At 42.4% G+C, this 13,447-nt stretch overlaps 1 protein-coding gene across 1 annotated transcript; it reads right to left on the bottom strand.

The window, feature by feature from the left end:
* Positions 1 to 4,489: 4,489 nt before the first annotated feature.
* Positions 4,490 to 12,899, bottom strand: PCK1 (phosphoenolpyruvate carboxykinase 1). The gene is made up of 10 exons (XM_083146556.1): positions 12,814 to 12,899; positions 10,727 to 10,976; positions 9,485 to 9,666; positions 8,884 to 9,087; positions 8,579 to 8,766; positions 8,286 to 8,448; positions 6,921 to 7,145; positions 5,829 to 5,960; positions 5,574 to 5,669; positions 4,490 to 5,324 (listed from the first exon to the last, which is right to left on the bottom strand). The coding sequence occupies exons 1-10, from the start codon at positions 12,824 to 12,826 to the stop codon at positions 4,870 to 4,872; spliced, it is 1,908 nt and encodes a 635-aa protein (XP_083002682.1). The 5' UTR covers positions 12,827 to 12,899; the 3' UTR covers positions 4,490 to 4,869.
* Between the last annotated feature and the right edge of the window lie 548 nt (positions 12,900 to 13,447).

The following is a 13,447-nucleotide window of genomic DNA, read 5'->3' as shown; positions in this document are numbered from 1 at the left end:
AAAATAAACCATTAACAGCTCCCTGAAGCGACAATCTTGATAGAATATAGGACGCTCACTGTGGATTATACCATTACTGTTTGTTTTAGGGAAGGTACAGTAAAAGTGTGCTTCATTACAAATTTTAAGAACTGTATTTACCTCAGTTCTTATGGGTAACAAAGCCATTGCTCTCAGATTTTAGTTAGAATGTATTTTTTTCCTATTAGAGCAGATCATTATTTATGTGCAAAATGTAGATTGTACTATTGTCTCTTAATTAGTGCTACTGTTATTTTATGGTTTTATCCTTACATCATACTACAAGGCATCCCTCCGGCATTCTGCCCTCTTCCTAGTGAAGTGGGCAGAATGGGAAGCTAGCCTGTGGTCCTTGCTTATTGCATCATTTAGCCCCACCACTATGCAAATCTTGCACCAGTCATACACTCCCACACAGGGGCAGGGCCTAATGATATTGATTAGTCTGGCATCTCCAGGAGATTGAATGGCAGAGGTAGGTAAGTGTGCCTTATGGGCCGTAGACACGGTGCAAATTCAGACCCATTTCTAAGCGATCTAACTAATGGTGCCCATACACGCTGCGATTTCAGCATGCGTTTTGAGCTTTTAAAGTTCAAAACGCATTGCATCGGCTTAATCGCACCGTGTACCTGCGGGGATGCGATGGGCGTCCCCATGGGTACAATATTGTAAAGCACAAAAAGTATCTGCAGGCAACTTTTTGTGCTTCATTGCATCGCATCGTCCATTAGTGATTATTAACTTCGCGTCGCGCCCGCACAGTACAGTACATAGCAGCGCATCCCCTTCCAGTGCCAAAATCGCATGGCACCTATAAAGTTCAAAACGCACAGCACATGAATATTGCAGCATGTATGGGCACTTTAAATCCAGTTGAATTGCTCTCAGGGGAAAATCCAAAAAACAACATCCCAGGGGATTATATAGGGTACCACCATCTAAAGATGACATTGTCCACCATGCCCAAACCTCAGCGTAAATTGGACATGCACACTGTTGGCAGTATCATTGGACTTTAATGTCAGTACCACTGGACTGTAACTGCAGTACCACTGGATTTTAAAGGGCGTATCACTGGACTTTAATGGTAGTACCAATGGACTATAACGGCAGTACTACTGGACTTTAATGGCAGTACCACTGGACTATAATAGCAGTACCACTGGACTGGACTTATGTAGCAGTATTACTGGACTGGACTTTAACTGCAGTATCACTGGTCTTTAATAACAGTATCACTGGACTTTAACTGCAGTACCAAGGAACTTTAGCAGCAGTATCACTGGACTTTAACTGTATTACCACTGGACTTTAATGGCAGTACCACTGGACTGGACTTTAATGGCAGTACCATTGGACCTTAACGGCAGTGCCACTGGACTTTACGGCAGTACCAATGAACTTTAATGGCAGTACCAGTAGAGTTAATCGACAGTATAACTGGACTTTAACTGCAGTATCACTGGACTTTAACATCAGTATCACTGCACTTTATTGGCAGTACCACTGGACTGGACTAATGCAGCAGTATCACTGGACTTTAATGGCAGTACCACTGCACTTTAATGGCAGTACCACTGGACTGGACTTATGCAGCAGTATCACTGGACTTTATTGGCAGTACCACTGCACTTTAATGGCAGTACCACTGGACTGGACTTATGCAGCAGTATCACTGGACTTTATTGGCAGTACCACTGCACTTTAATGGCAGTACCACTGGACTGGACTTATGCAGCAGTATCACTGGACTTTAATGGCAGTACCACTAGACATTAACGGCAGTATCACTGGACAGGACTTATGCAGCAATATCACTGTACTGGACTTTAATGGCAGTACCACTAGACTTTAACTGCAGTAATACTGGTCTTTTAACGGCAGTACCAATGGACTTTAATAGCAGTATCACTAGACTTTAACAGCAGTACCAATGGACTTTAATGGCAGTACCAATGGACTTTAACGGCAGTACCAATGGACTTTAACAGCAGTACCACTGGACTTTAATGACAGTATCACTGGACTTTAACAGCAGTGCCACTGAGCTTTAATGGCAGTACCACTGGACTTATGCAGCAGTATCATTAGACTGGACTTTAACTGCAGTATCACTGGACTTTAAAGCAGTACCACTGATCTTTAATAGCAGTACCACTGGACTGGGCTTATTCAGCAGTATCATTGCACTGGACTTATACAGCACTATCACTGGACTGGAACTGCAGCAGTATCACTGGACTAATGGCAATATCAATGGACTGAACTTATACAGCAGTATCACTGGACTGGACTTTAACGGAAGCAGTATCACTGGACTGGACTCAGCAGGAGACCACAGCACAGCTAACCACTTCCTCTCCCACCTCCGCTGGAGTGGAAAATGGCATCGGCCGCCCACATATATATAGGGTCCGGATCTGTCTGCAGGACCGTGCTCTGAGCCTGGGTGGGAAATCCAGAACAGGCTTGGAGAGTGGGTTCAGATTAGGGGTGTTCGGGGGTGTCCGGATTCTCCTAATGCGAACCCGCTCATCCCTAACGAGGTACAGTCAAAATCACTAACTAAATATGTTTTTGTATTTATTTATTTATTAATTGTATTTAGATTATTTCAGAACTGCTTTGAGGTTTCGGCACAGTACTGATTGCTTCAACGCACTTCATGAATTGCACAGAGCTAAAGTGGCAGCAGAACTGTATCATTATTATACGTAAATGTTTGCAGCATATATATATATATATATATATATATATATATATATATATATGAACGAGAGAAATACCCTTTCAATGCGCTAATTGATATCTGTCGGGGCAGCAACTCTATTAGTCCCCCCTGTGAGTGGGGGAAGTGGGGGAAATAGAAGAAAGAGAAACAGAGTGCGCCCCTATCATAAATTCCACCACCAGAAAATAACCAATCAATGGGAATTCCAGTCGAATGTTAACAATTGGCAATTTAATACAACATTTTTTTTAAAAACATGTAGTTACAGATGAAAACTACATGTTTTTAAAAAAAATGTTGTATTCAATTGCCAATTGTTAACATTCAACTGGAATTCCCATTGATTGGTTATTTTCTGGTGGTGGAATTTATGATAGGGGCGCACTCTGTTTCTCTTTCTTCTATATATATATATATATATATATATATATATTTATATATTCCAGACGGCGGCACTCACCCAGCAATAATGCACAGAGGCAGGGGTTAAACTTTCAACGTTTCGAACCTTTAATTAGCGGGTCTTCATCAGGATACAAGTTGTATCCTGATGAAGAACCACTAATTAAAGGTTCGAAACGTTGAAAGTTTAACCCCTGCCTCTGTGCATTATTGCTGGGTGAGTGCCGCCGTCTGGAATCTGTTTATCTAACCCATTGGGGTTATGGATGGCACCCCGCTTTTACACCACTGTTGAGGAAGTGCTGCTCACCTCTGGACTTTATATATATATATATATATATATATATATATATATATATATATATATATATATATCTTGGTGGGTGACTGCTGGGATTCCAGTGCCATCCCCTTGCAGATGGTTGTTCTATTGAAGAATGGATGTTGCCCATAGCAACCAATCAGATTGTACTTCTTATTTATCTATATTCAATAGAACTGCTGTATTAGTAAATTTACCCTTACAGTACAGTAGTGGGAACCCTAGTCAATACTCTCTAATGCAGGGTATACACCAGAACGACAAGGGCCCAATCCCATCAATCTAGATCCAATTCCAACCGATTGTATGTAGATTGTAGGTCGATTGGGCCCTTTTTTGTCTGTTCTGTTCTGGTCCGATCCCGATCCGATGCATGGCCCGGCGGGTCAGACGTTATTCAGATCCTACCTGCAGCAGGTAGGATCTGAAAACGACCATTCACCCGGGTGCGGGACGCGATTGGATCGGAACCTGATCGCATGCACATCGTGAGCGGGTCGTACGCTCTGCAAGATCGTGAGCGGGTCATACGATCGACTAACGACCAGCTCACGATGTGCATCGCCTAGGTGTGTACACTGCATTAGTAGCTCATTGTCTCAAAAGTTCTAGCAGAGACACGTTTGATACTACCCTTTCTGTTCAGATATTCATTAAAAAAAACAATGGAGTCATATCACTTTTTTTAATAAAAATATATTTTAAATACACTTAACAACATAAAAAGTCACATATATATATTTATTCATAGAAAAACTTATATAGTGATATAAAAATAGTTAAAATATTCTTCAAACCAAACTTTCAACAAGAAGAACATGTATATAAAAAATTAGTATAGACTCTTCAATTCTCCTAAATATCTCTCTCTCTCTCTCTCTCTCTCTCTCTCTCTCTCTCTCTCTCTCTCTCTCTCTCTCTCTCTCTCTCTCTCTCTCTCTCTCTCTCTCTCTCTCTCTCTCTCTCTCTCTCTCTCTCTCTCTCTCTCTCTCTCTCTCTCTCTCTCTCTCTCTCTCTCTCTCTCTCTCTCTCTCTCTCTCTCTCTCTCTCTCTTTTCCCTGATGATTTATGCCTGTATGCTGTACTTCATCTTTCTCTCCCTCCTGTAGCAGGAAATATTTTCTTCCTTTTTTTAAGTTCTCATTCTCCTATTTACTGTACATGTTCAAAAGATCATACTGTAAAAGAAATAAAGACTGGAAGGCAGTATATAGTGTACAGTATGCACTACTATGAAGGTCTTCCCATTACATCTAAATTCCCAGGAAAATGTGCTATTCGGAATAGATTGTCTGCATATTGATTTAGAAGGGGGACCCAGACTTAAAGTTCAGAAAAGTATCATTTTCTAAAAACTACTAGAGTACTTTAAATGTAACCTTAAAACTTATTACAACTGCCTCAATCTCTCCTCTAAAGATTCTAGCTCCCATTCTATTTCGTATGGGAGATCAGCATTAACTTGGTCATCTAAGTAATTACTAATGTCTTTCACTTCATCTTCCCAGAATTCCTTGGATATTTCAAACAGCTCCTCCATATTGATATCCCCAAGCCCCTTCAAATTCAGAGACCCTTCAGAGGGAATGTAGCCAATGGGTGTTTTCTTGGCACAGTCTTCACCGTTGATTCTGTTGAACATCCATTCAAGGACACGGATGTTTTCACCATAGCCTGGCCACAAGAAGTTTCCTTGCTTGTCTTTACGGAACCAGTTGACATGAAAGATCTTTGGCAGCTTGGCAGATGGAAGGTGTTCCATACTGAGCCAGTGGGCAAGATATCGGCCAAAGTTGTATCCAAAGAAGGGCCTCATGGCAAATGGGTCATGCATGATAATCTTGCCTGTAAAGAAACCAGGTAACTTGTCAGCCCTTGAAATAGAATATTATTAATACTTTCTGTGTTATACTTTATGGCAGGGATGGGGAACCTTTGGCCCTCCAGCTGTTGTTGAACTGATGTTTGCTATTTAGCCATGTTAAAACAGTTGCAGGGCATGCTGGGATGTATAGTTCAACAACAGCTGGAGATACAAAGGTTCCCCATCCTTGCTTCATGGAGTGCTGGCCTGTTGCGTATACAATTATTCACCTTTATGCTCAGCTGCGGCTGTTGCTTCTGATCTCATTGCTGAGCCAACAAAGACACCATGTTGCCAACTCAGTGCTTCATAAACCAGTGGCACACCTTAAAATGAAAATCACAGTTTGGTCATATAAAGCTATATACAGTCAAAATATCCTATGAAAGCTAAAAATACACAGCACAATGCATGTCATAATGTGTGCTACAGCCTATCATAAATATGCTCATTTTTCCAATGAGAAGTTTTTGGAATCTACTTACCAGCAGGTCTACGTCCTCCGAAAATGATTCCCTCAATAGGTACACCTTCAGAAGATTCCCATTTTGGGTCAATAATGGGGCACTGATTGGCTGGAGTGCAGAATCGAGAGTTGGGATGAGCAGCTGGCTCACCTACAACAGTAAAGAAAACTATTGTTACAATCCATTTAGCCACATAAATGTAATAATATAAAAACAGTCTGATATAAGAGGGTCATCATAAGGGGGTTATTCTAGTTCACTCTTTCTGACAAATTCCTTCTTAGATGGACAAAACAATGTGCACTGCAGGTGGGGCAGATGTAACTTGTGCAGAGAGAATTCGATTTGGGTAGGGTTTTACTTCAAATTGAGATCTATATTGCAGTGTAAAAATAAAGCAGTCAGTATTTTCCCTGCATAGAAACAAAATAACTCATCCAAATATAATTCTTTCTGCACATTTTACATCTGCCCCCCTGCAGTGCACATGGTTTTGTCCATATAAGAAGGATTTTGTCAGAAAGAGCGAACCAAAATAACCCCCTAAGTGTAAATGTTCTAATAAAAGTTACTTTTATACAAATAAATGTGTATATCATCTTGTAATAACAGTCAATGTTTGTGTTTGTGTTTATATCGCCATAGGGATTTAAAGCTGCAAGCACATCCATCTGCATGCAGATCTTGTGATGTTCTTGTAGCCTGCTAAAGATTTGCATATGCAACTAGGATATCCAAGTTCTATTTCTGTTTGCGGCTGAGAGTCTGTAACTGGGCATTTGCATTAGGTCATGTTTTCTATGACTGTGTAATGCTGGTGTTGGAAACATATCAGGTTATTCAGGGCTAAGCACATGCAGTTATCTGTCCAACATCGGTTGGATCTTTTGCATGAAGAATAGAACTGGTGCAAATGTGGGCTGATTATGACTTCTTTCACCAGCAGATGAATGGTGGTTGAGGAATCACTTATATGATGCCAGCTGGGATCAAAGGTGGAATGTCTGAATACAGAAATCCCCAAAGTTGCTTGCTATGTGCACCTTTGGGTCAAGCCCATAGTAGTGATCCATAAGAGTTGGTGTTTTGTTGAACTGACTTTGTCCTTACCAGATTCAGGAGTCCATTCCTTGTTTTTCCATGAGGTCAATGTGACTCCTGGTGCCAGCGTCTCCCCCATGCCTTCCCAGTAGACACCACCATCACTTGTCTCTGCCACATTAGTGAAAATCGTATTCTGCGAAATGGTCTCCATGGCATTAGGATTTGTCTTCACGGATGTCCCAGGAGCCACACCAAAAAAGCCATTTTCAGGGTTAATAGCCCGGAGATTACCTAAATACAAGGGAATTTATTGGTGTGATCAGTACATAGACCTTCAAATCTTCCACACCTTTAACCGTTACATTTAAACGCTGTCAAAGCCTATTTTCTGTGTGGAGTTTATATGCTCTCCCTTTTATTTTAGAAGGTTGTAAACTACACCGGTAAAGGATCTGAATAAAAATATTCTTTGCAAAGTGCTGCGGAATATTTACTTACCATACAAACCTCTAGTAATACAATAAATATTTACCTAGATAAAGCTATTTGATGTCTTTGCGTTTACAATATACAATACTGTACGTAGGTATTTCAGAGCCACTGCCAATCAAAGTAATTATATTAAATACAACATAATAGCAATGCAGATTGGTTTAAAAAAACACTCTATAAATAAGTTTTATTTTTCTAAAGGTAGCCTGAGGTTTGCAGTTTGCTGCCTATTGCCCCAAATTGTCAGTATTAGGGGTTTATTTACTAAGATGGGAGTTCTATGGGCAACCAATCAGAATCTACTTCTTATTTAGTTAGCACCTTCAAGAAGATAATTGATAGAATCTGATTGGTTGCCCATAGCAACATCCGATCTTCAATAGAACTAACATCTTAGTAAATAAAGGGGCAGATGTATTAAGCCTGGTGAGGAGATAAACTGGAGATAAAGTGGAAGGAGATAACGCACCAGCCAATCAACTCCCAACTGTCATATTTCAAACACAGCTGATTGGCTGGTGTGTTATCTCCTTCCACTTTATCTCCAGTTTATCTCTTCGCCTGGCTTAATACATCTGCCCCAAAGCCCTTAGGGGGTATTCAATCCCCACCGCTATTTCCGACATACCCGACAGCATTGAAGAGGCAGATTGACAGAACGGACCCAACTTTGAAAGCTGTTGGGCCTATTTTGTTGATTACGGCCGCGAACTGTCGTGATCACAACCGAATCTCGAAGCCGTTTACTTGGACACCCTCCCTTTTTTAAAAATCGGCAGGCAGGAAATTGAATCCCACTTGGCGATATGCTGTAGATCAAAATGAAAACAGGCCAGGGTCACAGCTGTCGGGACAGATAGACAGTTGTGACCCGGGATTGAATACCCCCCATAGAGTGTGTATTATTGGACAATGCTAGAAATATGATTGATATATTACCATTCTTATCAAACTTCATCCATGCAATGTCATCACCCACACACTCAATCTTCCAGCCAGGAAGTGATGGCTTCATCATGGCCAGGTTGGTTTTCCCGCAAGCGCTGGGGAATGCAGCAGCAAAATACTTCTTCTTTCCTTCTGGATTGGTGATTCCCAGAATCTAGAGGGGCCAATGAGTAATGATATTATAATAATATTATTTCCTGGCAAACAAACAGCTCATATTTCAATCTGTTCATCGAAAAGCATTAAAAGTTGCCTAAAGCAATGAAAAGTGTGTATTGTCATACCAGCATGTGCTCTGCCAGCCAGCCTTCTTCCTTGGCAATCCGACTGGCAATCCTTAGTGCGAAGCATTTCTTCCCTAAGAGAGAGTTTCCACCGTACCCACTTCCAAAGGAGATAATCTCTCTGCGTTCAGGGATATGTGCAATGAGTGTCAGCTCAGGATTACACGGCCAGTTATTCACCATCGGTTCTACAAAACAAATGCCTGGATTTAGCAAAAAAATTTATACAGAAAATATTCACCCTTCTATTTATTTTTTCAAGACTAAATATTGAGAAATAATTTATACAGAATGCACTGACTTACTTTCCAGCGGTAGCGGGCATCCTACAGAATGCAGGCATTTAACAAATTCTCCATCCCCAAGAGCCTCCATGACACTGGTGCCCATACGGGTCATAATTCTCATGCTTGCAACAACATAGGGAGAATCTGTCAGTTGAATGCCAATCTTGGAGAGCGGAGAGCCAATGGGTCCCATACTAAATGGAATGGCATACATTGTGCGACCTGTAAATAAAAAGCCATTCAAGTATTATACTTAAGGGTAATTACTTTAACTTATAGTATGCTTAAAAGTGATTGTGATCAGGGCTGCCATCAAAGGGGTACTGCCAGGACTCCAGTCCCGGGCCCAGAAAAATAGGGGCTCAGGACTGGTCTATCAAGTATTATCTGTCATAAACAAAGTTCACATTTCCCTTGAAGCAATGTAGAGGTAGAGTAGTGCGGCCAGTGTTGAGGACACGTCAAGGGTTTAAGAAAGGGGAAGGGACCCTTCCTACTCGGCACACCAAGGGATTAAGAAAGGAGAAGGGACCCTTCCTATTTGGTCAGTCCTGGGCCCCACAATTACTGATGGCAGCTGTGATAACTGCAGCATATAGATAAATCGATCCCACTGTACCTCTCATACAGCCAGGGAATCTGGATTTGAAGGCTTTTTTAAAATCTTCTTCTGACATCCAGCGACCAAGTTGGCTGATTCCACTTTTAGCATTAGGAACTGTGTCTCTTTGCTCTTGAGTAACAATGACTGTCCTGCTTTCAATTCTCGCTACATCCCGCGGATCTGTTAGAGCCAGCCAACTAGTTCATAGAAAGAGAGGAAAAAGTCACCATCTGAACGATGGACCCAATTACCGCACAGTAAAAGAAACTGCAATAACATCATTGCGTTCATCACAGAATACAAATACTTTATTGTCATCACTTTCTCAGTCCACACAGGACCTTTTTAAGCCATACAGTTAGATTTACAGATTATATATTGATATATAGAGTACTATAACTGTCACGTCAAAAAGGGAGCAATTTATTAACTTTATTTTTTTGTTTGTTTGTTTATAGTGCTATTTTCAGGTTCTTATTTCTCCTCCAACATTTGTATGGTTTAGGAAACTGAGGGGGAAATTTACTAAGATGGGAATTAGACTTCACATGTGATGTTGCTATGGGCAACCAATCAGATCCTGTCTATTGTCTTCTAGAGGGTGGTAAATAAATAAGAAGTAGATTCTGATTGGTTGCCCATAGCAACATCATAAGTGAAGTCTAATTCCCATCTTAGTAAATTTCCCCCCGAGTCTCTTAACTTGCTATTGAATTGTAAATCCCAGCATGTAAGGATTCAGTATTGAATCCCGGCGGTCGGGATCCCGGCGTTCAGAATCCCGACGCCGGAATCCCGACAGCCGAAATGCCGACAAGGGGGGGACGTGGATCGCCCCCCTTGCGGGCTCACTGCGCTCGCCACGCAGCGGGCCCGGTGCCTCGCTGCGCTCGGCACACTAATTTATTCTCCCTCCAGGGGTGTCGTGGACACCCCAGGAGGGAGAATGTGTCGGCATTTCGGCGATCGGGATTCCGGCGTCGGGATTCTGAACGCCGGGATCCCGACCGCCGGGATTTTAACTGCATCCCGCATGTAATACCCTATGTATGATACATAGCTATATTTTCCTATACTCATTATACACATGGTAAATATAGAGTAAAAGCTTGCGAGCAGGGCCCTCCATCCTGTATGACTGTCTGTTTTACCCAGTTTTGTTTTATCACTGTTGTTTCCAAGTGTAAATTGCAACAGAATTTGCTGCGCTATATAAGAAACAATCCATAAAATAAATAAATACAGCTCCGTACTCACCAGTTGTCATATTTGTGGAGTCTTTTGATCATGCCACTTTCTTCCATCTGGTGGAGGAACTTCTTGTTCTCCTCCTCTGAGCCATCGCAGATGTGAACATTCTCCGGCAGGCAGATCCGGGCATAGGTGGATATGAAATCAACTACATCTGGGCTTAAGCTGTTCAGGTCTCCCTGACTTATAATGCCTGAATTCAGGAGATTTGTCTTCTGCTGGGATGGCATTGTGTTGCTCTGTATCTGTTCTAGAGCTGTGAAACAACAGGCAGGATATAGAAACAAAGCTACTTAACATCTGATGCAAAAAAAAATTATTTTGAGTCTACCAATCATACCGCATAGTTGCCTACCCTCCTGCATTCTGCAGGAGACCCTAAAATAACAGCAATCTCCATCTCCCCCTCATTAGTCTACAATCTCCCTCCTTTCACATCTCCCACATTACACTGCTACATTTTTGGGGAAAAAAGGAATGAAAGATAGATACATTTACAGTACATTGAATCAGCGGATTCAGTATTGAATCCCGGCGGTCGGGATCCCGGCGCGTTCAGAATCCCGACGCCGGAATCCCGACAGCCGAAATGCCGACAAGGGGGGCCGTGGATCGCCCCCCCCCCCCCCCTTGCGGGCTCGCTGCGCTCGCCACGCAGCAGGCCCGGTGCCTCGCTACGCTCGGCACACTAATTTATTCTCCCTCCAGGGGCGTCATGGACACCCACGGAGGGAGAATGTGTCGGCATTTCGGCAGTCGGGATTCCGGCGTTGGGATTCTGAACGCCGGGATCCCGACCGCCGGGATTGTAACTGCATCCCGAATAAGCAGCACCATTTCCCAGCACTTTACCTAGTAGCTCTTACTAACTGCTTTGGGGGCTCATCTACATTTGGATATAAGTCAATTTAAATTACACACCCACGCTTCTAGGTGCCAAGTTCACAAGAGCTTTTCACAATCTCTCCATATATGGAATTAGACACTCCCTTTGGGTGGAGCATGACATGCCCGCTCAATGGGGCACTGTGCAAAAGCAACTATAATCTCCCTGAAACTATTTTTCCAAATAATAATAATAATATGTTATACCGCCTGCCTTTGGAAGGTTTATATGATGGTGGGGTGGAGGTTCTGGTGCAGGGAGAGAAGTACTGCACTCAGAATACCGATGCCGGCATCCCCATGGAGCAAATACCAACAGGGGTCAGATAAGTATACTTATGCTCCCATTCTCACCCCTAACCCTCTCTCCCCACAGCCTAATCTTAACCACAGGGCCAGCACCACCACTAGGCAGCTTTAGGCATTTGCCTGGGGGCGCTGGCTACTGGAGGGCGGCACTTGGGAGCAGGCCAGCGGCGGCTGCACAATACCCCTCCTGTGGAGCAAGGTGAGTGGTGCCCGCACCCCCACCACACCCCCCAAAAGCCAGTTGAGCCCCACCGCTCACCCGCACCATGGGGGGTGGTCATGCTGCAGCTGCTGACTTTCTCCTTAAACCTACCCCCCACCCCAACCTGCAGCCTAAACCTATCACCCCTTCTAGGTGCCTAACCCTCCTTTATTGCAGCTTATCCCCTAGTGGCTAACCTAACCTAACCTAACCCACCTTCCCCACCCTAACCTGCATACTTACGTTCAGCATCCCAACAGTTGGGATTCCGGCAATGGCAATCTCATAGATGCCGGGATTTCACCTGTGGTCTCTTGGCAGTAGTTGGGATGCTGGCGGCAGTATTGTGTATTGTGAATGCCGGCATCCCCACTGCCGGGATGCCGGAGGAATTCCATCTAACCATATAATGCCTACATATTACACAGTGCTTATAGAGTCCCTGCCCCAGCAGAGAATACCATCTGCAGTACAGTATATGCATTTATATTTGGTTGTAAAATATTTTCCGAGATCTATAGGGATCAACACCAATATCAAAGATTTCCATTTTCTATCTTTAGAATTTGAACTACAGTACTGTGAACAATAGATTGAATGCATATACTATAAGATGAACTAAACGGCTTCATTTAAGTGAGAAAAATAAATTAAATATAATAGTAATACAAATCACATGTCACATTTCTGTACTTACATGGATAGAGCATTTGGTGTAAAAAGTAATTCCTTGTTCTTTGTCAAGTCAAGATATTCTCTGTGTCTTCTGATGATACAGGTAGGAGGCAGCTTCTTTTAAACACTCTAAAGTGTCTCAAGCCCCGCCCCTGGGCTACCCCCCCCCCCCCCCCCGTAGGTATGCCCTGTCGTCATATTGATGTGTTAAGACTTTCTGCCCACAAACAAATGTCAGAATAGATTTTCTGAACAACAAAATTCCTTTAAGAGCTAATGATTGATCAGGAAACTGGCTGTAGGATACACTGTGTAGTGTACTGGTTCATTATCACCTATAGTAACTTTTATGTCAAATCATAGTACAGATTGTTACCATACTTATGTGTAAAGTATTATTATCCAGAGTTAAAAGCCTGAAATTAAGAATTACAAGGTGTTCTAAGCTGCTGCATAACAATGCAAGTTCTCATAGCCACTGGTGGTTGTTTTTTTACTGCTTCAAAAAGCACTAGTAGAATCATAAGTCAGAATGCATGTCAGATGCACGGTTTTTATTAGTGCTGCTATAAACAGACAAACACACACACACATATATATATATATATATATATATACAAGACAGGAACAGAGTGCGCTAGAAGGTGAAAGTACAC

Source organism: Crinia signifera, chromosome 6, assembly GCF_055691185.1.
Source record: "Crinia signifera chromosome 6, ASM5569118v1, whole genome shotgun sequence".
Classification (NCBI taxonomy): domain Eukaryota; kingdom Metazoa; phylum Chordata; class Amphibia; order Anura; family Myobatrachidae; genus Crinia; species Crinia signifera.
This window is presented reverse-complemented; position numbering and strand designations above follow the sequence as displayed.

What these genes read in the sequence shown, in the direction of transcription:
- PCK1 (XM_083146556.1), bottom strand. An exon ending in CTCCACAAATATGACAACTG is followed by an intron (nt 9,667 to 10,726) that starts GTGAGTACGGAG and finishes TCTATGAACTAG; the next exon opens with TTGGCTGGCTCTAACAGATC. An exon ending in CGGAGGACGTAGACCTGCTG is followed by an intron (nt 5,670 to 5,828) that starts GTAAGTAGATTC and finishes TTTCATTTTAAG; the next exon opens with GTGTGCCACTGGTTTATGAA.